The 25,763-nt window shown below is 52.2% G+C and overlaps 1 protein-coding gene across 2 annotated transcripts in view; it reads left to right on the top strand.

Moving 5' to 3' along the window:
- Nucleotides 1-23,638, top strand: part of CTNNBL1 (catenin beta like 1) — an 82,947-nt gene extending 59,309 nt beyond the window's left edge. The window contains exons 12-16 of one of the 2 annotated variants that reach the window (XM_033153897.1): nucleotides 9,885-9,982; nucleotides 11,568-11,648; nucleotides 17,775-17,912; nucleotides 18,542-18,614; nucleotides 23,410-23,638. In XM_033153897.1, coding sequence (XP_033009788.1) covers nucleotides 9,885-9,982; nucleotides 11,568-11,648; nucleotides 17,775-17,912; nucleotides 18,542-18,614; nucleotides 23,410-23,498 — 479 coding nt within the window. In that variant the 3' untranslated portion in view covers nucleotides 23,499-23,638. The remainder of the gene's footprint in view (nucleotides 1-9,884; nucleotides 9,983-11,567; nucleotides 11,649-17,774; nucleotides 17,913-18,541; nucleotides 18,615-23,409) is intronic. The other variant, XM_033153898.1, reaches the window with a different exon arrangement.
- The last annotated feature ends 2,125 nt before the right edge of the window (nucleotides 23,639-25,763 follow it).

The following is a 25,763-nucleotide window of genomic DNA, read 5'->3' as shown; positions in this document are numbered from 1 at the left end:
CTCATTTTTATGTTCTTTGCCAAGGCTGTTACAAACTGCTTCTGATCTCTACTGATCTTGCACTCAATGCGAAACACACCTTGCCCTGTTTCAAGTGCTCTTCTTAGCGCCATTTTCCTCCACTTCCTCTGCCTCAGGCGAGGTCTCACTGCCATTCAACCCAGTCGGAGCCACTGCTCTGGGTGATTTTTCTGGCAACGGCACCAGGCCTGAGCACAGACACTTGTTGACAAAATCACACATGGGCAGCCAAGGCAAGCTGGGCCAAGAGGGAGGAAGAGGAGGAAAATTACAACAAGGTGAATGAAACAGCCGCCGCCACCAGAACAGAAACCCAACCAATAGCCTCAGCTCAATGCGATCATTTGGTGATGAAGATATCTCTTGGCTCCATATACTTTTGAAGTGCCTATCACAATTGGAGAGCCTCTGTCACTGCTCTCTGCAACCTGTATCACACGATACAGGTATGCTCACCTGGGCACCAAGATCTACTGGCACAGCAGCAAATCCAGGTTTGCCCTGTATCATACGTTAAAGGCAGCCTTTAGCGTTAATGAAACCCGTTAGCCACCCCCCAACATGTTTCTCAGAGGGAGGAGGGGGCCGCACAGGGAATTGCTTCCAGTGATGTCACATTAATGACTGAAATTAGCTTCGACCAAAAAGTTTAATTCTGCCCGGCGCTGGGGCTGTTTGTTTTGGGATTAGCTGCTTGTTGTAATCTTCTTGATTAAGGATTATGATCCCTTTAGAAGCATAAGCCAGGCAAGCCTCCCAGGAGCCGATGGAGCGCCGCGCACAATGTGCATTGCGGCACCGCGCCTGGAGGGAGTGACCTTTCCTAGGCAGGCAGCTAATCCGGACAGCTCGACAGAAGTTTTTGTGGCTGAGGGCAGCAGCCCTTGCTCTCGGCTCCGTTGGCACAGGGCACAGCTGGCCTCTGACAGGAAGCCACCGAGGGTGGGGATTTCCTCCTCAGCAACAGGAGAGGCAAACTGTGCCCAGAGGGCCAACCAAAGCCTGCTTCTTCAGCATCTGAAACTTTTCCCTCTTCCAGCGGGGACTAGAAAAATGCTTGACAAACCAGTGGCTCCTGAAGCTGTATTTCGTATACAAGCTGGAGGTGTCTTCATGCCTTCGATGGGCAGCTGCTTGGACCAGCCAAGAGAGAGAGAGCCCTTTGTTGCTGCTAAGAACCAAGGCCAGCGCTGGGAGCAGAGGCCCTTGCTCCTTCTCTTTCCCGTTGATGGGAGACGTCTGCCCCTGCGAAGAGCACATCTGTGCTCTGATCTTAGGCACGGCATCTTGCGTGAACTCCTGCCTACGTCTTGTGGCTCTGAGCAAATAGTTGCACCTGAGATCTGTGGATGGGCAGCAGATACACAAGAATGATCAGAGTCATGCATGTGGCAAGAGGCAGCCCCATCCTGAGTTCTTGGAGCAAGTGACTTCCATCGCCTGTCAAGAGGAAGCCTTTGGCTCTTGATGGGGATGAGAGTCCCTTTTCTTGGAGGTTTTTTTCAGCAGAGGTTGGTTGGCCACCTAGTTGATATTCCTGCATTGCAGGGGATTGGACTTCACTAGATAAATCTCGGCGTCCCTTCCAACTCTACAATTCTGTGATTCTATGAAACAGCACTTTCATTCTCACAGGTGGTGGGGTTTGAAGGCTGCTTCACTCAGAATTTGCAATCACGGGTAAAATGAAGAGTTGACAAGCACTCCAGTGCATGCAAAAAGATATTTCAGGCACCCACCTGGGCCATTCATATAGCTCTTTGTGTGGTATCTGCAGAACAGATGAAAGAGGAGCTAGTGGGGGGGGGGAATCCTTTTTGAGCTTTCCAGTGGCCATGCTTTTGCGTGAGACGATTGCTTTTCGTCTCACTTCATGCATGGATATGCTTGGGGGACATGGTAACACATTTGAAGTTGATATGACTCCGGTTCTGGGCGCTACAATTTTAGAAGGATGTTGACAAGCTGGAACCATGTGCATAGGAGGGCAACCAAGATGATCAAGGGACTGGAAACCAAGCCTTATGATAAACAGTTGAGGGAATTGGGTATGTTTAACCTGGGTATGTTTAACTACCTCATGAGAAGAGAAGACTCCCTAGAAAGGACCCTGATGTTGGGAGAAGGGGACGACAGAGGATGAGATGGTGTGCTCGAAGCGACTAGCATGAGTTTGGCCAAACTGCAGGAGGCAGTGGAAGATAGGCGTGCTCTGGTCCATGGGGTCACGAAGAGTCGGACACGACTGAACAACAACAACCTGGAGAAAAGAAGACTGAGAGGTGATAGCCATCTTCAAATATCTGAAGGGCTGTCCCCTGGAAAAGCAAACAGACTTGTTTTCTGCTGCTCCAGAGGACAAGAAAGCAGATTCCAATTAAACAATAGGATGTTCTTTCTGACAGTAGGAGCTATTTGAAAGTGGAATGGACCACCGTAGAAGATGGTGAACTCTCCTTCCTTGGAGGTTTTTAAACAGGTTGGGTGGCTAGATGTCAGGGATTCGTTGGTTGTAATGCCTGCATTGCCAGGGGGTGGACTAGATGGCCCTTGTGGTCTCTCCCAACTCTACAATTCATTGTTTCTCTGCGTGTGGAGGGATTTGTCCCAGGATAATTGTTGGCATAAACCAGTCCTGCTCCTGAATCCTCCTTTCTCAGCTAGCTTCAGAGCCTGGCCATGCCAGATGTCCTTGGGCCACAGAGCTGCAGTGCTTCTGAGCTTCAATCAGCTGCCTGTTTAACTTTCCTTGTGACAAGCTAAGCTGACATCCAGCGTCAAATGTGTAAATCGCCTCACCACCAAAACATGCATCTCACTCGCAGCATCACGAAAGTAATGAATCAAAGTGTCAAGTAGCTTGAAGAAAATGAATTTGTTAATTGCCTGCATACTCAGACTCAGGGTAATATAAAAGGGAAGACTTGGAAACGCTCAAGTAGGAGGCAAACTGTGACCTCATTGCTGTTACTGAGCCCTGGCAGGAGGAGGGAAGTGGAGGCAGCTGTGTGATCAGAATAATAAAATCACCGCCTCGGAAGAGGCTTGGATGCCCCTCCAAGCAGCCAGCACAAGATTGCAGGTTATGGAATTGTTCTGGGTCTGAGCAGCCCCCACAGCAAGCCAGCAGCTGGGCATAAACATTCTGGTGCTAGTTTTTCATGCATGCCGAAGTTAAACTGTGGAACTCGCTCCCACAGGAGGCGGTGGTGTCCGTCAACCTAGATTGCTTTAAAAGTGGATTAAACCAATTCATGGAAGAGAGGACTATTGATGGCTCCTAGCCAGGATGGCTCTGCTCTGTCTCCACAGCAGAGCTTCTGAATCCCAGTTGCTGAAAACCATAGGAGGGGGAGAGTTACTCTTGTGCTTGGATCCTGCGTATGGGTTTCCCTTAATGGGCGTCTGGGCGGCTACTGTGAGAACAGGATGCTGGGCTGGGTGGGCCACTGGTCTGATCCAGAAGGCTCTATTTATTCCAGGAAGTGAGAAAGCATGGAAAGGCAGGATATAAATGTAACAAATACATTTCTCAGCAAGCGAGCTGTGGTGGAATGCCTCGATATCCGCTTCTTTCACCCCACGGATATAGGGTGAGTCTCCAGTCTTTGCAAGTGCGGGAGTCAGATCCACGGGTGAACGGCTCGTGCTCCGGGAGTTGGCACCATGTTGGAGTTGCTGACAGGCTTTCTCAAATGCACATTTCCAAGCTAGGCTGAAGAGCTCACTACTAGTCCATCAGCGGGTCAGACCCCCTCTCTGCATCTGCCATCCCACTGAGATGTATTCGGACAATTGAGGGGGTTCCCTAGGGGGTGCCCTTCCATACACAAAATTTGCAAAGTCACACAGCAAGGCATTCCTGGCGGCTGCTCCCTAGTTTTCACATTCCTTTCCTGCACAGCCTGAAATGGTTCCCTAAGCAGATGCAAAATATTGCTTATTTGGGGCTGGAGATGAGCCTGTTTGGGGCAGACGCTGCATTTATTACATGCTCTGGGGTGTTGCCTGCCCCGAGCCTTTGGGGAAATATGGAAGGATCTATTTCAAATAAAGTGCATCAGCTGAATCCCCAAACACTCCCTGGCAGGTTTTCAGATAGGGGTGGATCTTATTAGGGAGCCAGATTCTAAATCCGCAGTTGAGTTTCATGTGGTCCTTTGCAAACAGTCTTGCTTTTGCCTCAGCTGGAGCTTCTGTGCCAGCCTGGGGGCAGAAAGCAAAGCTGAGCTCTGCTGCAGCCCCCGTTTGTTTCAGCGAGTCTTGCATAGAAGATCTTTCCCCTCCCACACTGCACCATGGTTAATTGACAGTGCAAATATTTTCAGTCTCTTCAGCTTCATAATACCTTAACAAGATCCCTTTAGCACATCTACGGCTGTTGACAATGCTCTGAGAACCAAGAGAGGGGCTTTGTTTTGTTTTGTTTTTTGCACACAGAGGCAATGTGCAACATGTCTCAAGGCTGCCATCGCACCAGCTCCCTCTCAGTCCAGCACAGCTCCACATTCTAGGCTGTTGCCAGGATGCTGTGTTTCCTTACAGTCACAAAAGTCTCTGTCTGCGTAGACACACACGCCTGCCTATGATTTTTGAGTCTTGCAGTGTCATTATCCTCTTGGAATCTGGCAACTTCTTCAGAGAGAGAAGCACTCCTGAAGTCCCCCCAGTTGTGAAAACTGCAATCAGGGTCTTGAAATGCTTTTAAGGCGTTATCATCCGAGGAAGATATTCCAGACAGGACCTTATCTGGAAGCCTGTCTGTTGTCAGCTGCTTGAAGCATTCTTCGCTATAATAATTATTTTTCTGCTGTGTGGTTCTTTGTGAACCTTGCTGAAATGTGCACTTTGCAGTTGTAATGATACTTTTATTGAAAACTACGGCCTCATTATCAATATATTGCTGCAACCACGTGCGCCTTGCAGCACTTTTATAGAACTGTGATCTTGCAATAGAGTCAGCATGCCAGGGTTCTGTGGCCAAGCCCAAGGAGCAGCCACTCTGGAGGGCAGGACACTTGGCAGCCTCAAATTCAGGACCCCCATGATTTTGCTTACCCCAGAGATCATCCTCACCTGTAGGCGATGAGTGGAGACTTTGTCTGTTTTGCATTGTAAGCCATCCCATAATTCCTTTGCCCCTGCATTGCAGGGGGTTGGACTGGATGACCGTTGGGGTCCCTTCCAACATCACAATTCTGTGATTCCTTCAGTACCTCAACAAAGGCACCTGTTGAGAGTGTTGATATTGTGCAAACGCATTTTTAAAGTAGTGGATTGTTTGAAACGGCGCGAAATGCAGTGGTTTGAGTGCCCACCGGGGTAGGATATCCCCAACATGCCACCCACCCTGCTGTGGAAAGAATTGCCCTGGCTTCCAGTTAGCAACTGGGCCAAGTGCAAGGTAGCAACGTTGGTGTACAAAGCCCTATACATCTTGGGACCAGGATACCTGAAAGACCGTCTCACACCCCTTGTGTACCCAGTAGATCACTGTGCTCTGCAGGTGGTTCTTTTCAGGAGGTTCATTCCCCACGAAATAGGGACCAGGTCTTCGATGCTGCGGCACCTCCTCCCTTTGGAATGCCCTCCCTTCAAATATCAGACAGGCACTGCCTATGCTGCTGGCCTGGCTTTGATTTCCAGCACCTGGGGTGAAGTGCTGGCTGCGGTGAGCTTTTCCTTTAAGGGAGCCTTCCATGTCCTTGTCAACAGCTGCTCTCATCTCTGTGTCTACATGGTAAAGCCAGTGATCTGACCATTCTTTTCAAGACAGACTCATGCCTGTGGCACAGAAGGAGCCTCTGCCTGTTGTGGAAATGGGGGTGGGGGGTGGGGGGCTTGGGACGACAGTCTCTGGCGAATGCAAAGCTCCTTCCGTTCTAGCAGCTCAGCTGTGGATCCGGGAAGCACTTTGTCCGAAAGAGGCAGCCTGTCCATCTTTTTTTTTTGGCGGGGGGGGGGGGGGGATGACGACAGGTGGTGAGGAGCAGCTCTCCAGAGCTTCTTGCAAACACCTTGTACCTTGTTCCATCCTGGCAAGCGGACAAAGCCGATCGGCATGGAGGGCACGGAGCCCAGCTCCTCTCCTCCCTTTCTGCTCCTCATCAGAAATCAAGCCAGGATCTGGAGAGGGTCTTCAGGCGGCTCCTGTGGCTTCACTCCACTCCCCTTCCTGAGCTTGTTAGCGAGGAAACTGTCCTCCCAGCTCCCTCCACCCTCTATCTTGCTGCGTTTTATCTTGGATCTGCTCTAAGAAGTCCACAACACCCTCCCTTTGTGAGGATCCGCAACGCTTTGTGTGTTGCCGTGTTGGTTTTTCTAAGGGGGCTGTGTGTTTTCTTCCGAACCGGCATCAGTATTCTGCCCGAGTGTGCACAGGCTTCCACTCGGCCTGCTGGCTTTTGCCTCCCCTGCTGGGCAGATGTCCATTATAACGCAGTGCAAAGGGGGGGGGAGCAGGGAAAACAACAACAACAAAGGCAGAACAACGCTGCCGGGTTGAGGCACGTTTGACGGGACCTCCTGCAGCTGCCAGCATGCCGGCCACGAATAAACTCATCTGCATTCCGCAGCTCAGCCGCCAAAGTCAAGATCAATCTCATTAGGATGTTTTCGACACTCCCTGCATCCCAAAGTCAGCCCCCCCCCCCCACGTCCGCTTACCTAGGGGTGGATGGCTGGGAAGTGGCCGGGGCACAATCTCCACGGGGCAGAGCAGGGCAAGACATCCAGCACCCTGGTTCAAATGGCGAGGCAGGGCAGCCAGCTTCCTGGCGCCTGATCCGCAGTTGCAGAACATCCCTCTTATCTGCGGAGAACAGTGGTCGTTGGGGAGATAGTGCTGGCGTTTTGCTGCACATTTTGCTCATGGGGCTGTGGATCTGCTTGGGGTTTGGTTTCGTTTTTTAATTGGGGGAAGGGGCAGAGCACGTGTTTGGAGTGCAGAAGGCCCCGGGTTCAATCCCAGGCAGCATCTCCAGGTAGGGCTGCAAAACACTCCCTGCCTGGAAACCCTGGAGATATGCTGCCAGTCAGAGTAGAAGCTGCACAGAGCTAGGTGGAGCCCAGTGATCTGGCACAGTATAAGGCAGCTCCCTGTGTTCCTAGGTGGACCCTGCCGAAAGGGCAGACCTGGGCTGAAGACAGAGATCAGGGCATTACTGACTGCCCTTCTGTTAAGTGGAGGCCTATGGCAGCCCACTTAGCTGGCTCAGAACTCTTGTCTCCTCTGCCCCGCCCTGGGACTTTTGAGGCCGGGAAAGTTAACTTTATTGTTTGTGTCGCTGCCGCTGTCTGGGAGCTTCCTTTGCAAAACTGCAGGTTCTCAATTGCGATGCCTGGAGTGTCGCCCCAAGGCCTGTCAGCAGCCTGTGGAATGCTGAAACTGGCCCCGCAGCGGAGCGGGGGGGGGGGATCAAATGCGATCTGCTGCAGGCGCCTCGCTTTGTACTGAGCTCAAAGTGTGTGCTGGCACCTTCAGCCCCTCTCGGATCCGGCTGAGAGCTGAGCCCGGTGCTTGGTGCATTTGATGTGAGTGTGCACCCCTCTGGTTGTGTCCCTTTCCCCTGCGGCTGGCGCTGCTAACACAAAGCAAACCAAATGCGAAGCAGATTGGCCAGGCATGGAGCAAGGAGAGAGAGCTGTGGCTCCCTCCCCACAGATGCTGCGAAAACAGCAGGATCTCAGGTTTGGCTAGGAGGGAAACTTGCTTAGGGAAGGTGGGCCAATTCTTGAGCCATGTCAACTCCCGGCATTTGGTACGGCCTCAGAATTTCACCCGAGCTGCTTTTTCCTGGGCTGTTGGTGTCTGTGCAAAATTCCCTTTTGCTGTTGCCTTTCAAGGGGAAAGGGGATTATCTTCAGGTTTTTTTTGGCATGAACCAAAGTCACGTTGGCAATGCACCCTTGCATCTCTCCAGACAAATTCAAAAACTCCCAGGGCTGGTATTCTTCGCAAATAGCCTTGCCTGAGGTTCTGAATTTCTCCCCCTGCACTCCTTTAGAGCAGAAGGTTCTGGTTTGATAGAGAGACTGTGTGTGCGCGCGCATGTGTTACAATGTGGTTGCTTGCCACTGCCTGCTTTGCTCAAACAGGTTGTGCGTTGGTGTCTCTCCAGCTCACCTCCATCTTGCTCCGTCAGAGTAATGGAGCCACTGAGCAGGGCTGCCCACCAGATAACAGGTTTATCGCCTCTCCTGTTCCTGCTGTCAGCTCCTCTCTCCTCTCTTCTCTCCACCAATCTCCTTGGTGCATGAAAAATTGACACCCCCTCAAGTTGAAATCTGTTGCTGAAGGAGGAACATTTATTAGCGGCTAACAAAACCTGTTTGCCCAGCAGGCTCTCCTTTTGCTTGTCGCCCTGTGCTGCCCAGGTGCAGAGTGTGGGATCCCCAGGGATGAGAGGGATGCCACATGCCTGTTGCAGAGCCCTTCTCGCAAAAGGCCGAGACACCGGTTTATTGAAAGCCCCTTGCAAAGAGGTGCCTGTCTGTTGCTCCTATTCCATGAGCAATTGATCGCGGCTTCTCTCAGGCCCCCCGGGCTAAGGCAGTGCTGTGGAAACGCATGTTAATCTGTCTTGACAGCAATGAGGAGATGATCCCTCTTCTCCGTACATTGCATTTCCCTCTCTGAAAAATAACAGATTCTGACACCCCTCTCCTCCGGCAAGCCAATAGAGGCAAATTTTATGGCCCCCCTTGCCTCATCAATCTTAATCGCCGGGATTAAAGCAAAGGTGGCGTGGAGAGGTTGGAATTGCATTTGCTCTGAAATGCCTGCAAGGCGAGGCTGGCTCTGAGCGCAGGAGGGAGCAGCCGCACCTGGTGCAAAACTGGACAAATCTACTTCTCTTTTACAGTGAAGACAGACCCAAGGTGTTCAGAGCAGTGAGCGCCCCTCTGGAAGCCCCATCCCTGCATTCAGTTGGGAATGTTCCCTTTTTAGGGTCTAGCAAACCAGTCCGACTGGGCCCTTGCCATGCAAAACCTAGAACAATTTTGCACCCTGGTGTTGCTTGTTATGTTGACTCTGTTCATTGCCTGCTAAACCCAACCTGGTGCCTCTAGATTAGGCAAATTCATGGAGGAGGAGAGGCGGCTATTGGGGGCTATTGGGGACTGTGCTCTGCTTTCAGGGTCAGAGGCAGCAGTGCTTCTGAATACCAGTTGCAGGAGGGCAGAGGACTCGGGTGCTCAAAGCCTGCTTGCTGGTTTCCCCCACAAGGAGCATCCGGTTGGCCACTGTGAGAGCAGGATGTCGGCCTGATCCAGCAGGGCTGCTCTTAGGTTTCTAAATTCACATTTCGCTGAAGGATGCCTTCTCCGTGGTCCCTTCAGGATCAGGCCTGTGAAGGTGCAGGATGGAGATTTGGAGTGGAAGAAGTTTCCTTTTGGGGCTTCTGCGCTCCCTCTTTTTCCAAGACTTGTGCTGCCTTGAACTTGACCCGTCAGCAAAATCTGAGAGGCTGCAAAGCAGGCAAGAGGAAGCTCATTATTTTGGGCAGCCTTTGTGCCTAACTCTGTGTTTGGCACAATGGCCTTTCTGTGAATAGACTCAAGCCTAGTTGCAGAATCCGCTCCCGCTGCAGCTAAATCAGGCTCCGCGGTCAGGAGCCGATTGTTCCTGCCATGTCCCAATTGTCATCCCTTCAATGGGAACTTGTTCAGGAGAAGTTGCTTCTCTTTGTACTGCATTGCAGGGTGTTGGACTAGATGACTCCAGGGGGGCCCTTTCAACTCTATGATTCCATCACACTCAGCTGCGCAGGAAGCAACCAACTCCTCTGCCCCTTGGCAAAGGGATTGTGGAGCAGCTTTAGCTACCCGACCTGAATGTGTGCATCTCTTTCTTCCCCCAGAGCACATCTGCTCCATCTTGGCCTCCCTCCTGAGGAATCTGAGGGGACAGCAGAGAACTCGGCTGCTCAACAAGTTCACGGAGAACGACAGCGAGAAGGTGAGAGAGATGGGGGTCAGTGTTGGGGAGCTGGGAACAGGAGCGGGGTTCGGAGTCTGGTGGGGTTGAGAGAAATGGGGCACTGGCTCAGTGATGGTACCCAGGGTGGTGAGAGCCAGTGTGGTGTAGTGGTTAGAGTGTTGGACTACCAGGACCTGGGAGATCTGAATTCAAATCCCCCCACTCAGCCATAAGAAGCTCACCAGGTGAACGGCCAATCACTGCCTCTCAGGCTGGGATTAAGTGTGGGGACCACCTTGCATGCCACCTTAAGATTAAACAGTTCTCTTTTTCCCTGCCCCCACAAGTTCTGCTGGTGAACATTTGGCACAATGTTCCACCTGTCATGGATGCTTGAGTTGTGATTCCTGCATTGCAGGGGGGTTGGACTAGATGACCCCTGAGGGACCCTTCCAGCTCTTTAATTCTGTGATTCCGTGACATTCCTCCAAAGGAGTTCCCGTGCTGTGGCCCACTTCCTATTTCAGTGGGGCTTGTGCCCCGTGGTGCAACACTGCTGCCCTTAACCGTGCCCCACATCCTGCCAACCCCTCCGCCGGCTTCGTGGCTCCCCCTCCCAGCCAGGTGTGTGCTGCGTGGGTGTCCTGTGGCATGAAATTAGCCCAGCAGGAGTAGGGGCATAGGCTTCCTGCAAGGACCCTTCTTGAGACCACCAACCCCCTTGAGCGCAGCCTGCCCTGGCTGCATGGATAGGGTGGGCCGGACTCCTTAACCCCCAGCTTCTGCGGGGAAACCTGCAGTTTCAGCCACCAGCACCAGTAGATGGTTAGTGCTCTCAGTGCTCCTGAAAATTAATGTTGGCTCTGAGGACCTGTATCTTCTTTGGAAATCAATTAGAGGAGCGGAGAGGGAATCAGGGATGTCCCGCTGGAGGGGAGGGCCTGTGCAGGCCTGCGCTTCTGGTGGGACTTGCAAAGTGGGTCCCCAGGGGCTGCTGTTGGTTTTGTTCTGCAAAGAGCAGTCGCTAATGCATCCTGAGAGCTCCAAACGTCTGCCGTTGGAACTTCCTTGAATAAAATCGGCCGTCTCCGCACCCACCCACTCACCCTGAAATATATGTGGGAGAGCAGGTCTGGCAACGGCTGCTGGCCGAGATAGCCGGCAACGAGGGGCAGAGGCAAGGAGGTTGCTCCCGTGCCCTCCTTGTGGGTTTCCTGGCAGCAGATTTCTCCTGTTTTGGCCTTGGAAATCTTGCCTCTCAGGAGATGCGAATGCAGCTGCTTTGGCAAGATGGAGAACAGTGTAAAGGGAGCCCCTAGGTCAGGCCAGCTTAGAGGAGCAATGATCAAGGGGGCAGGAAGTGAATTGGGTGGTGAGGGGACAGGTAAGCAGAATTGGTGCAATTTCAGAGCATCTGGGGCTGTTGGATGCCATGCATTCTGTGAGCAGGGAATCAGCAGGACCTTCCAGGCTGTTGGCTTTCCGGTGTCCTGTTCAGTACGGATGTGGCACCCTGGCCTTAGAGCCACCTCGCTCTCCATGGGCCCTTCGTCTTGGTAGGGTGGGATGGCTGTGTGACGAGCTCAAACCTTCTTTTCCCTCCTCCCCCCACCACCCCCGGCAGGTTGACAGACTGATGGAGTTATATTTCAAGTACCTGGATGCAATGCAAGCAGCCGACAAGAAGATTGAAGGAGAAAAGCATGTAGGTATCATCATCCCCAACCTACCCCACCCCTTCCTGCCAATTCATTATGGGATGGTGCCTGCAAGTTCCCTGAAATGCTAAAAGCTCCCCATATGAACCAGCCCAGACCCTGCGGCCATTATCCAAGGCCCTTCTTTGCGTGCCCCCTCTGGTGAGCTTGCAGGCAGTGTGGCAGGAAGCAAGAGGACGCCAAGACGAGAACAGGGCCTTTTCTGCTTTGGCTTTCCCTTTGTGGAACGCCTTCCCAGGGAGGCTTGCTGGGGGCCACCATTACATTATCTTTAGGCACTGGGTTCAACTTTGCTCTGTAACCAGGCCTTCAGCCTGTAACTATCAGTGGCCTTTTTAGAAGTGAGTGGGATGTTTCAAATGTACCTTTTAAATGTTTCCTTTTACCTTTTTGTGCTTTTAGGGCATTGAGTTGCTTTGGGCAAGGTGAAGTGACTAACACATTTAATTAATATTATTAGTAATAAATAGTAATATTAATAATTTTTCAGTTCTTAAAGAGGCAGCTGCTGTTTGCTCAAGGGCTCGCTTGCTTCCTGCCACACTGCCTGCAAGCTCACCAAAAGAGTCCTCCGGACGCGAAGTCCTGCTGCCCAGCTTAAGGGAGGGGCCACGCATGTGTTGTTCTCCATTCAATTAAGTAATGGAGAATAATTTGCAAAAAAACAACAACCCTGCAGTTATAGGGTGGTTTATAAATTCAATTAATAATACAGTAAACTCTCGGGTTACAGTTACAGGTAAGTAGCCGTGTTGGTCTGCCATAGTCAAAACAGAATTAAAAAAAAAAAAAAATTCCTTCCAGTAGCACCTTAGAGACCAACTAAGTTTGTTCTTGGTATGAGCTTTCATGTGCATGCACACTTCTTCAGATACATTACACTCTCGAGTAACGTAAACTTGGGGTTGCGAACATGCCAAACCCGGAAGTATTTTTCCAGGTTTTGCCACTTGCGCATGTGCAGAAGCAGCGCCTCTGGGTACAAATTTTTCGGGCTGCGCACAGACCCCTGGAATGAATGAAATTCATATTCAGACGGTCCACTGTAGTAGTAGTAGTAGTAATAATAATAATAATAATAATAATAATAATAATAATAATAATAATAATAATAATACCTACCACGGGTTTGGTTTTTATAGTTTTTTAGAAATACTTTATCGAAGTCTATCAAATCCATTAAAAAATAATCGCAAAAAAGCAGCACAGTGTATCCAAGAGTGACTTTATATTTGGTTGGTAGAGTACTTAGGGAAGCCAGATTTCACATTGTCCCGTGGAGAGGGCAGCCGTCCCTGTGCACTGGAGCCCTGAAACGCAGCAGAGAGTCACAGAGAGTGAGCAGATATCCCTCCAGGTAGGACATCGCGGGAATCCCAAGGAGTGCTGCCGCTCAGAAAATCTCAATGTGTCAGGTTGCAGTGAACAAGTCTCCCCTCTTCCGCAGTCCATTTCATGTTTTATTTGAGAAGAAGGTGGCAAGCCACCACAGCTCTTTAACTCCCTCAGAAACGAGGTGCAATTATAGAGCCTCAGCAGTGATCTCTGCAGAAAGGGAGGCAAAGGCAGGTGATAACTTAATGCATTTTTTCTTAGTTCTGCAAGGAAATTATGCTCAGCAGGTTTATTCAATAAAAGCGCTCTCGCCGGATACTTTGCGCCATAACGACTTACAAATTAGATGCTAATTGTGCCACTGTTAAGTCATTCCATCCTTGAAAGGGAGAATCGGCTTCCGTGGGCTTTGATAGCCTAAATGGGGTTTTTGAATTAACCTGGCATTTGAGTTGGGCAGCAAATGGCTTGAATTGCACAGAAGTGCGTTGCGAGTGGGTGATAATGAAAGGGGTTAATGCAGAGCATGAGGAACAGCAACGTTTTGCTGGAGGGCAAGGAGGCTCCACAGCCCAGCTGAACTTCCTCAGCTGTGCAGACCTTCCTCACCTGGGCTCAGAGCTGAAGCCCGTTACATCCGTTGCCGGCTGAGAGCACAGCTGCTGATCCTAAAAGCTCCATGATGTCTCATCCCAAACAAAGTGAAAGAACTTGCAAGGCCTGCACCTGTTTTATATGGGACGACTCAGCTCACAGGGAACGCTTTGCTAGATTGGCCATGGGCCTGATCCTGCAGGCTCTCCTTACGGTCTTCTCTAAACGTGACTAGCAACAAGCAACGTTGTCCCTCCATTAGCCAACACCGACTCCTCCTGCAGGGCTTCTACATTCAGCTTCCAGCCAGCCAGTTTGTGTGCGTTTTGCATCGCTTAGAATTTTGCCCTGCAAGTGTCGGGTCTCACATCTGGTGCCAAACTTGCTGCTCTCCCTTACACTTCAGCCTCTAAAGGAAGTTTTGAGCCTTTCTTCTTGAGGCTGCAGCTGTTGCATAAATGCCCCTTCAGTGCCAACTCTGCCTGCTGGAATGCAGAAAGCTGGAGAGAGAAATCGGGCCTTCAGTCCAGTGTTTTCTCCTCCCTTGGTTTGAGCTCCCCCTTATGGGGCCGGTGTGTGTGTGTGTGTGTGTTTACTGGCCTTCAAGGATCAGTTCTCCCTCCCCACCTGGCATAGATTTGGCCTCTTCCCCTCTGCCAGCAACCCCAACTGGTGGAAGCAGGAAGATCTTGCTTCTGCCAGCCTCCTTCATCAGCCTTTGCTCAGCTTCACCGCAGTTGTTCCTCACGCCCAGCTAGCCTGACAGGCTGTCCCAACCTGTCTGTCATCCTGACAGCTGATTTTAAGTGGGAAGTGGGAAGAGATAATCCAGCCTGACACTCGTGCTTACCTTGCACGGAGCAGCCTGAGCGGTCTGCACTGCTGTGCCCCCTGGCCGCGAAAAGGTGTGCCACAGGGCATCTGCCACCAAGCCGCATCCTGCAGAAGTTGCTCCCCCAGGAGGCAGCGACAGGCACCAACTTGAGCTTCAAAAGGGGACGAGACAAATTTGTGGAGGAGAAGAGGACCATTGACAGCTGGAGGCAGCAGTGCTTATGAATATCAGTTGCTGGAAACTGCAGGAGAAGGGAGGGCTCTTGTGCTCATATCCTGCTTGTGGGTTGACCACTGGGAGAGCAAGATGCTGGACCTAGATGGGCCACAGGCCTGATCCAGCAAGCTCCTCTTACGTTCTTAAGCAGTGGGAGAAGCAGCCAAGTTGCCTTCCTGGACCTCCTGGCAGAGGACAAGGAGGAAGCTCCTTCCTAAGCCCCAATAAAGCAGCCAGCCACTTCCTGTCCCCTTGCACACCCACGGAGTACCCAAGGGAAAGGCCATGGATGCTTGATTTTCCAGCACCCAGAATCCTGCCACCCGTTGTGGCAGGCCCTGGGGGGCTGAGAGGAGAGGAGCAGGGGCAGAATCTCAGCTGGGATCAGGAAGCCTCCCTGTTTGAATCTGGGCTCTGGGAATCGTCATTTGCCATTCCCCGACTGTCAGTCCAGCCTCATTACTGTGAGAGGAGCTTGCTTCAGTTTCACAGGAGCCCATCTTATTGCTGTCGTCTCCCATCAGCATGGGACATCTCGCGGCAGATAAGGAATGGCACCTGAGCACTCATTTGGAGGTTAGCATCTTGACGGCTGGAGAGGGTTTGGGGTGGGGGGGGGGAGAGAGAGAGAGGCAGAGAGGCAGAGTGGCTGTTTGGTGTTTGCACGGGGAAAATATTAACAACAGTTTGAAGGGGGAGGAATGGTGGTTGTGAACAGGGCTTTAAAAAATGGCATGGTGGTGTCTCAGCCCCCCAGGCACCGGCTCCCTGCACACCTGCAAGCAGCTTTGGCTAAATTTCCCGGAGCTCGCGGTGTTTTTTGTCTTGCTGCCAGCCCCGCAGGGAGAGGCTCCCTCCTTGCACGAGAGAAGAGCCGTCCCGGTTTCCGCCTGCGCAATCAGCGGATCCGGCCTCCAAATCACTTCGTTATCCTGGATTGCAGGTGTCGGGTGCTGGGCGCCTCAGATGTCAGCTTGAGCTTCCACAGCTGATGACTTCGAAAACACTTGCCATTCGCATTTCTAAAAAATAAAAATCAAGAGCTGTCAAGGCAGAAGGGCAGAAATTAGGAGCTGGAGAGGCGAGGGGGGAGAGCCTCCTGCCATGGCTTGTAGATTGCCAGTGACATTCCTGCTAATACTCGGCCAGGATTTTAAGGGTCTCTGAGGCTCCAGCGCATTCCCCGAGAGGCAGCCGCTATAAGCCAGGTCAGTGCCTGGTCACAAGAGGGCAGGTCCTGGTTGTAGCAAAGGGTCTGGGTCATAGAATCATAGAACCGTAGAGGTGCAAGGGGCACCAGGGATCATCTAGTCCAGCCCCCTGCCATGCAGGAGCCACAGCTAAAGAGTCCCTAACAGATGGCGACCCAACCTCTCCTTAAAACTATCAAACCAGAAAAGGGTGCGGTGGCTCACCAAAAGGCTGCAGGTTTTGAGCATCCCAAACCCAGACTGCAATCTGCAGCCAGAAAGATTGCTCCGGGAGGGGGGGGGAGTGGTGGAGAGATCTGGCCCTGGGGGTAACAAAGGGAGGTCCAGGGGTTGCCGGAGGGAGGCAGAAGCAAGGTGTGGTCCTGCAAAAGCTGGAGTAGGGAAGCGGAAGAAGTGAAAAGCCAGGAATGGAGCTGAACAGGGTGGTCCCTTTTAGAGTCTCAGACTCTCAGAGGAAGGGGAGCACACCTGTTTTTGTCAACTGCCTTGGCAAAGGGGGTGTTATCAAGGCCCCGGCAGACCACAAGATAAAGCTAGGCAAGTCCTACGCTGTGCTGCTTGGATTTCAGTTCTGGTGAGGTGGGCAAAAGAAGCCCGTTGGGTGGAAGTCGGAGGACAGTATAGGACTACGAGAGCTCCAGGGGGCAGCAACATGAGAACAGGGCCTTTTCTGTGGTGGCTCCCCGTTTGTGGGATGCTCTCCCCAGGGAGGCTCACCTCGCGCCTTCATTACATATCTTTAGGTGCCAGGCAAAAACGTTTCTCTGTCACCAGGCCTTTGACTGATTCACATTCTGTGTCCTTTTCCGTGTGTTTGGCTTGGGGGGGGGGGTATTGGTTTGTTTTTGTTTATATTATGTGTTTTGTGTTCTCATTTTGTATATTTCTGTTGCGAACCACCCTGTGATCTTCGGCTGAAAGTTAATAAATAAATAACTAAATAGAAACCATTCTCTCATGATAATACCCTTAGTTAAATTCTGGAACTCGCTCCCACGGGATGGATGGCTTTAAGAGAGGTTTAGACAGCTTCACATAGAGGAGGGCTCTCAATGGCTACTAGCCATCTGTCTCCAAGGTCAGAGGCAGCGATGCTTCTGAATTCCCGTTGCTGGGAAGCGCAGGAAGGCAGAAGGTTTTGTTTGGTAGTTTTGCATGGTTTCCCAAAGGCCATAGTGAGAGCAGGATGCTGGCCTGGATGGGCTATTGGCCGGACCCAGCAAGCTGTTCTTGGGGCCTTATGTTCTTAGCATCACTGCTGTCCCTGGACTTCTCCTGTGGGCTGCTGCTTTGTTCAGCAGTTGACTCGCAGACCTTCCTCATTCTGGGACCTCTGTTGCTTCATGTGGGCTCTGGGGAAGGAAGGTCTGGGGCTGGGCAGCTGCCTGGAGGAGCCAGAGGAGCTTGCTGCTGCCGTGCAGCCTTGCCTTTCTCCTATTTTTGCCCGCCACACACACACACACAAACGAGGGGGGTCCCTCCTTGCCAAGTCTTGCAGGTACAGCGGGCGCCTGCTCTAATGAGGAGACATTGCTCCGGCGGACTGCCACGCACCTGCTGGGCCGCCACATAATAAATCACAGAAGCAGCAGGGAGCTCACGGGTTGGCAAAACAAAATTCCAGTGTGAGGATAGCAAAAGGTCGTGTGCTGCATGCATTACTGCTGGCGCAGGGCCAGCAAGAAGCGGAGGGTGGGCTGGCAGGCTTGTGCCGGGGTGTGAGGGGCCTGCAAGGACATGTTTTGCCTGGGATTTCTGCGAACTTTGCAATCAGAGCTCCTCCTGGTGCTTCTCTTCCGGGTCTTGCCATGCAAGCGGAGGTTGGATGGCGTATCTGTTCGCGATGCTTTGGTTGAGACTTCTGAATTGCGGGGGGCTGGACTAGGGGACCCTCGGGAACCTTTCCAACTCTGTGATTCCAGGACATGGTGCGCCGGGGAGAGATCATTGACGACGACATGGAGGATGAGTTCTACCTCCGCCGCCTGGACGCCGGCCTCTTCGTCCTCCAGCTCATCTGCTACATCATGGCGGAGATCAGCAATGCCAGCATTCCCCAGGTGAGGGCAGCATGGCTGCCACATTACCCCCTACCCCACCCCCAGTGTTCATCGTCTGTGGGCCCCCACTGGACTGTGTCTTCGCTTCTGTGCCTCCCTGCCAGGGAGGACCCAGAACTCAGCACATCTGCATCAGAGGGTGCTTGGCGCACACATTTTATGTTGCAACCCCTTTTTTGAGTTTTCCCAGATGTTGGACCTTGGCTAGGGATGGAGGTGGCAGCCTTTCTAGAAGGTGGGTGGCCCTGTTTCCCCTCCCCTCCTTGGGCTAACACACTAGGGTGGGGGGAGGGAGGGATTCAGCAAGGTTTTCCTTTGCCCACATGGGCTACTTCCTGCCACATGCAGAATCATGGAATTGGAAGGCCCCCTGATCCCAAGGCCAGCACATGCAGGGCTGCTCATTCCTGCATTTTCCTTTCTGGCCATTTTGGGGCCGTGTGAGTGTGCTGTGTCAAGATCCTGGCACAGTTCAACCAAGCTGCCTCCCTGGAAAAAAAAACCCCAACTCTCCTGTGGGTTTTTTGTTCTCTGTTTCCTTTACAATTACTGTAGCTTTCTCTCTCTCTCTCTGTCTCTCTCTCTTTCTCTCCCCCCTCCTCCTCCCCTGTTTTTCATTCCCTGGCCAGATTCGTCAGCGAGTCCACCAGATCCTGAACATGAGGGGAAGCTCCATCAAAATAGTTCGGCACATCATCAAAGGTGAGTCTTGAGCCCTGGAGTGGGGGAACGGCTTCCTCTAAGGTCCCACTCAGGCTCCCGTTTGGCTAGCAGAAAGCAGGGAGCCAGCCTTGCAGCCTCAGGCACATGGAGCTGGGCAAGAGACCGCCTCTCTGCCTATTCATCCGGCCGCCACAACCCCTTTGGGCAAACCCTGCCTTCCAGCCCCATTGTGCTGCCTGTGAGATTGTCGAAAGTCAGTGTTTGGGGCAAAGCCGTCTCCAGCAGCAAGGTCTGGGCTGGCCTCTGTGGCTCCTGGCCTGTGGGCTTCTGCACTGAAGAGGGGGGGGTGGCATTTAGGAGACCCCTTTGCAAATTTAGTTGTGGGGTGGTTTGATGGCCGGCCTGCTAGGCAAGGCTTGGGAAGAGAACCATTGTGGTGTAGTGGTTAGAGGGTCGGACTATTAGTGCAATAAATAACTAAAAACAAAATAAATAAAATTGCTGCTGACCCCCCTCTTCCACCACCTCTAGCCACCCAGACCTAGACCCCCCACTGCTGGGTCCTGAGTCCCCCCGAGAAATTCACAGTTCACCTTCTGACCTGAACTGGCACACGTGTGGCTACAACAGCACCCAGGCGGTTTGACCCGCCCTAGAAGGGGCAAGTGGGGCTTCCTCGAGTCCTCCGTCAGGCTCCAGGTAGCCACCCCCTCCCCCTGTGTAGGGCGGGCAGAGCTGGATTCCTGCCTTTCTCCACCGGTGTGGGATTCTGCTCACCTTGAGCCTCGCACAGCTGGAGTCGTAAGCCATTCTTGCTGCAGGAAGAAGACAGGTTCTTCTTGAGGGAGGGGGTTTCTCTGGGGCTTGGAGCCAGATGGTGGTGGGGAGTAGCAGGAGCACCCAAGCAGCAGCAGAAGCCGCTCCCGTTCCCACTCCCACCCCCCCCGTTCCCCGCCAGTGGAGGCTCAGCTAATTCAGCAACTTCTGCCTCCTTGCCTTTTCCCGCTTTGCATGCAGGGCTCTTGTCCCCTTCTCTCTCCTCCTTTTTTGCATGCTAATTGGAAGCCTGTTTCTTAGTTTGATTTTTATGGCCTACATATTTTCCCTGTTTCTCTGGCAGCCTGACAGCTGATGGGTCCCCGGGGAGGGCCAAAAATTGCTTCGGATGCAAAGGGAGAGAGAAATTGGGCTCTCCATTTATTTTAAGTGGGGATGGAGGCAAGCAGGGAGGTGCAACAGCCTCATTAAGGCTCTTCTCTGATGGCTGACCAGGCGGGGCTTTGGGGAGAAATTTTGGAGTTGGGGGGGTGCAGCTGCCTTGTTGTGGGAACCGACAGCATCGAGGAGAGGTGGGCCATTCGGGGCGCCCCACTGAGGCAGGGGACTCTGGGGTGCGGGAGATCCAGTAGCAGTTGACACAACTGCTGGTGATGGGTTTAGCTCCTTCTCGCTCTCTCTGAGTGCCATGTATGGGGTCATGTTTCTTGGGGTTTGTTAAAGCTATATTGATGGGAGTGGTGGCCACCAAGCTAGACAACATCATTATTAGCACTAGCATTTCTCCACCACTTTATATCAAAGCAGTCTACAGCACATTAAAACAATCTACAACGAAACATTACTGAATAAAGTATACATTCGGAGCAGGAAACTAAAATGCTATCTTAAAATTTTCAAAATGAAACATTGCAAAACAGGTCAACTACAAAATGCACGTTTAATGCAGCAGAGTTAACAAAAAAAGTAGACATTTTAAAAGAAAACATTGCTAAAGGAAGTGAGATATAACATGCACATTGAAAACAGCATAGCCAGCAAGAGACTAAAACATCATCTTAGGCGTAGGACAGATCTGCTGTTGTTGCTGACAGTCCTTCCAGTGGTGGTTCGTGGCAGGTGGTGGCTGTGGAAGCTCAGGCTGCATGACCTGGGTCTGCACTTAAAGGTGAACAGTTCTTTCAAGCAGAGGGAGCCTGGGGGGGGGGGGGGTCCCCTGTTGGTGACACAACAGATTCATGGAGGAGAAGGAGGTTATGAAGGACTCCTAGTCAGGATGGCTCTGCTCTGCCTCCACAGTCGGAGACAGCCATGCTTCTAAGTGCCAGTTGCTGGAGACAGCAGGAGGGGAGAGGATGGGTCTTGGGCTTCCCAGAAGAGGCACTTGGTTGGCCCAGGGCCTGATCCAGGAGGCTTTTCTCATGTTCTCGTATATTTTTCAACAAGTGACCTCTGCTTATTTGCTTGAGTTTGAATGCATTAAATTGCTCCTTGCCTGCAGATACTTCCTGCCTCTTCTGTGTCTCATTCACTCCCTGCGACACATAGTCATTTGAACAGTGCAGATTAATCAGTTTGGCTCTGTGTGGATCCTGCCCTTGGATCAAAGTGTGGGAGCAGATTTCCTTTTGGGTGCCTCGGTGTGGGCGTCCGCTCACTTCCTAGGAGGAAGGGGAACATGGGAGGGGCACATCCCACTGGGCGGAGTAATGAGTAGCCCTCCCATTTCCACCCCCCACCCTAACTTCCCTATGCATCAGAAGCCCACAGGCCTTCCCACCTTCTCCAGAAGAATGCTTGACTTGCTGCTGCTGAATTTGCCCCCCCCCCAAAAAAAAAACAGTGGCCTCCTGGCGGTCAGTGGAGAAGAGTGTTGGCTCGCTTGTCTGCTTCTTCCAGTTTAGCCTCCTTAGGTGGCTAATGGCATCTCGACAGCCCAGCGCTGAAGATGCAGGGGAGAGCAGTGACCTTGAGGTGCCTTTGCAAGTGATGCGGAGAAGCCATTTCTCTCCCTAATGTGGCTGCTGGGAGGTGCCTCGTTGTGCTCAGGACTCGTGGATACGGTTCGTGGGGCGTGTAAGGCCAGAATCGGCTCTCCAGGAGTTGAGTGATGGGCCTGCAGTTTGACACACGTCTTGCCAGGTGTGCTCTCGGTCGCCGATGTTTTTGTTTGGCACAGAGCAGCACTGTGTGGAGGCCAAACGGGAAGGGGGATGAGACTCACACCTTAGGAAATGGTGGGTGTAGCATTTCTTCTGAGCCTCCTGTCTGAGGTGCAAGCAGAGTAAGAGAAATGCCAGAATCAGCTTGTGCAAAAATGACATCTCTTGTACCTGCTGTGGGCAAAATGCTTATGAAATTCTTACTTTTCCATGCAACAGCCCTGTGTGGTAGGATAAGGCAGACTGAGAGGGAGAAAGAATTGTAAAGGAGCAGATTTTAGCCCGGACTTCTTCTGACCAAACCCCTGCCCCACAACCTGCATCAGCATGGAAAAAAATAATACACAATTACAAGCATAACCAAAAGCAGAAACAATAAATAAAACATCAAAAAGTACACAAACAAACTGAATGATTTCCACATATAGCATAATAAAATCTAAAGTAAAGGTACAACAAATTAATACTGATAGCAGCAGCAGTAGCAATCCCAAACAAGACCCCATCCCAAGAGTCTGTTTGTCGGCTTCAGCTTCTGCAGCTGGAGTCAGTCCGGGCCCCACTTCTCATGCCAGATGGAAAAGGCCTGCAAGGCAGGGAGCAGGTCTCCCAGGACTCCCAGCCAAGAACGGCCTTTCCTGGCCTGGTGTCTTGCTGACCTTTTGGACTCCAGCCCTGCTGGCTGGGGCTGACTGGGGTGGCAGTTCAAAACATCTGCGGGGCGTCGAGCTGGGGGAGGCTGTGGTGGAACATGACCAGAGAAGAGAAGGCGCTGTTTGGTGAAGCAGGGATGAGTAAGCCTAGAATGTGGGGCTGGTTTGTAGAATCGATACACCACTTAATAGCGGGCTTGCAGTCCTTGCCCCTCTTGTGCTTCCAGTGCCCCAGTTACTGGGTGGAGGGGAGAGAATGAGAGAGAGAGAGGTGCAAATGGTCGAGGGATCTAAGCTCAGCTTTGAGGCCATTGCTCTGCCCCCCCCCCCATGCAAATGTTGCAATGGGCAGGCAGGCCTCTCCTCCCTTTCACATAAGCCCAAAGGGGGCAGCTGCTGCTTGCTCCAGTTCCCCTCCTTCCCGCAATCTCTGGAAGTGAGGAGCAGAGCCTGCCCTGCCTGTTGGAGCAAGTCAAGCCACGAGGGCACCAGCCCCCATTGCAGCAGCTGCTGCCAGGCTGGAGCTTCATGCATATTCAAGGCTCTCCTCCCAGGAGCCCTGGCAGAGGCGGCAGCAGAGCAGCGCTGTTTGTGTGTGCTGCTTGAGATGAGGGGGGGAGCAGCGTCCCCATGCATTGGGGGGCTCATGGATCCCCCCTGCCCTGTAGCAGGGCCCGCTTCTCCTGTATTAACGGGAGCCCTTTGCCCTGCAAGCTGTTATGGCTCTGTTTTGGAGACTGGGTGGCACCCTGCACAGGAACAGAGAAAGCTGCTCCTTTTCCCTCTCAGGCACCTCTGGAATTACTGGGAGAATTGCAGGTTTTCCACAGGTATCTGGGTGACCACTGTGAGAACAGGATGCTGGACTAGATGGGCCACTGGCCTGATCCAGCAGAATCTGGTTGAGTTCTTACATGGTCACAGGACGGGCTGCTTTCGCATGCCCTGCTCAGCTCCTGGCTCTGGGCCCGGCTGTGTCCCTCTGCTTTCCCTCAGTTGCCCTCTTCCCATAATCAGTATCCCCACCCCCATGACTAGCCCCCAAACATGGCACCAAGTATATCTGCTGATTTCAAGGAAGGGTGTCAGGCATTGCCTCCTAATTGAAGCTCAGAAGGCAAAGCCCCCTTTCTGTCCCCATCTTACCTGGGTTTCAGTTTTTTTTGGGGGGGGGGGTTGCACCAGATTTGGAGCTGCAGCCGCTTGTTCCTCTGCTGAGAGCCGCCTCTTGTCTTCCTGCAGAGTATGCGGAGAACATCGGGGATGGGAAGAACCCAGAATTCCGGGAGAGTGAGCAGAAGCGGATTGTTGAGCTGCTGGAGAATTTCTGAGGGTCCCACACTCAGCTGCAAGACCACCCCTTTCAGGACCCCGTGACCTAGTGCTGCAACTCTGGAACCACAGAAAGGACTTGCTGGAGGAAATAAGCCTCTGTGCTGCTTTTGAGATATTAAAGATACTTTGTTTTGGTTTTTTTCTTACGTTTCCCGACTGATTCTCTGCTGTGGGAGCGCAGGATGAGGCCCACCTCCTTGAAGTGGGGTGGATTGCTTTGGCCCATAGCAAACCATGTCTTCATCCATTATTTCCCAGGAAGTTTTCTGTGGTTTAAAAGGTAAAGGTAAAGGGACCCCTGACCGTTAGGTCCAGTCACGGACGACTCTGGGGTTGCGGCGCTCATCTCGTGTACAGCTTCCGGGTCATGTGGCTAGCATGACTAAGCCACTTCTGGCGAACCAGAGCAGCGCATGGAAACGGCGTTTACCTTCCTGCTGGATCGGTACCTATTTATCTACTTGCACTTTGACGTGCTTTCAAACTGCTAGGTTGGCAGGAGCAGGGACCGAGCAACGGGAGCTTACCCCGTCATTGCGGGGATTCGAACCGCCGACCTGATCGGCAAGCCGTAGGCATAGTCAATATTGAGGGGTTCTTGATTGCATTTGATGGGCCTTTGCAGCATCCATTATATATTGTGATGGTGGCTGCTCTGCATTCCCAGCTTCCTTGCCCCAGGATGGAGCCCAGGATGACTTTGGATTGACAGATTCCATCTTTATACTCCTTCCTCCCATGGGAGCTCAGAGCTGTGAACAGAGCCGGTGTGGTGTAGTGGTTAGAGCACTGGACTAGGGCCTGGGAGAGAGACCAGGGTTCAAATATCTACTCAGCCATGATGTTCACTGGGGGTGGCCATGGGGCCCAGCCACTGCCTCTCAGCTTAGCCTACTTCGCAGGCCGGTTGTGGGGATTTAAGTGGGGAGGAAGAGAACCACGTGATATGCCACTCGGGCACTTGTGGGGGGGAAGCGGAATATAAATGCAATAAATAAATAAACAATCCATTTCTAAAAGCAAAACCAGCTGCTGAACCATCAGTAAACAATATTCATTCATTTCACAAAATTTATTCGCTGCTTGATTCTGAAAAAACAAACCTCCAAGTGGTTTACAAAAGAGAAAACAGTAAAATAAAAAATGTACAACCTTTCTTTGAAGCATACAAAATATGAAATACTAAAACATATAAAAATTACCTAAACTTTCTAAGCATTTAATTAGGCTTGTCTAAACGAGAATGTTTTTAGCAGGCGCCAAAATGAGCACGTATTTCAATAGGCAGGGAGTTCCAAAGTGCAGGCGCTGCCACACTAAACGATCGAGTTTGTACAAAAGCGGAATACGTGTTGTGTGGCCTCTGTGGCAGCGCCAGTTCTGCTGGTTGGAGTGGCCGGTGGAGCACAGAAAGAGCCTTTAAGCTCTCTGCCCTCCTGGTGGGGGGAAGGGCTGCCCTGGCGTGCTCACCCAGAAGTTGGGTGGCTCTGGCAAGGTCCTGCAAAAGCATCGCCCAGCCACCATGCGGAGCCAGCCTTGCCCACCCCCCATGCTGGGTAACCCCAGACAGACCTGGCAAAAAGAGCGTTTAAGACCTCCTTTAAAAGGGCAATACCTGCTTGGTACGTGGACACCTGAAGTTCTCAGGTTTCCCTCTCCCCACACCTGCTAGCCACAGGGACAGCTCCAAGGGTCTTGGCATACACACTCTTCATGGATTTGCTGAACTCTTGGAGCAGAGTCCCACATAAGATGTGATTGTGCCATACGGTCTGTTGCACCTTTGGTTATAGCGGCTTAGACTAGATGTTCCTTGGGGTCCCTTCTGACTCCACGGTTCAAATTTATTTGAGGACCAGAGGCCAAACCAACTTTTTCTCCTGCTGCGGTTGGTTTTTCTGGAGTCGCTTGCCACCCCCCAAGGCTCGTGCCATCCCCGAAGACAGTTCTCTTTCCTGCCCAGAGCTTTGTCCTTCCTGCCCAGCCTGAGCTTCTGATCCTGCCTTGTTTCCTCCAAGGTGGGGAAAGAGGCCTGCTCACGATGTGGGGCTCCTCCCGGGGTGTGAGGCCCTCCTGTGCCTTTCCCTTCAAGGTGCCCCTGTGGGGTGGACGGGATTTGCAGCGGCTGCCTCCTGGCTTTGTCTCCTCTCGGTGTTGTCCCTGTCCATTGGCACAAAGCCACGCAGCTTCTCCCGTGGACCTGGGCTGGGCCTCATTTGGAGAGATTTACATGCTGGCAGCATTTGTTCCTTATCTGCATT

This window comes from Lacerta agilis, chromosome 6, assembly GCF_009819535.1.
Source record: "Lacerta agilis isolate rLacAgi1 chromosome 6, rLacAgi1.pri, whole genome shotgun sequence".
Lineage (NCBI taxonomy): Eukaryota > Metazoa > Chordata > Lepidosauria > Squamata > Lacertidae > Lacerta > Lacerta agilis.
This window is presented reverse-complemented; position numbering and strand designations above follow the sequence as displayed.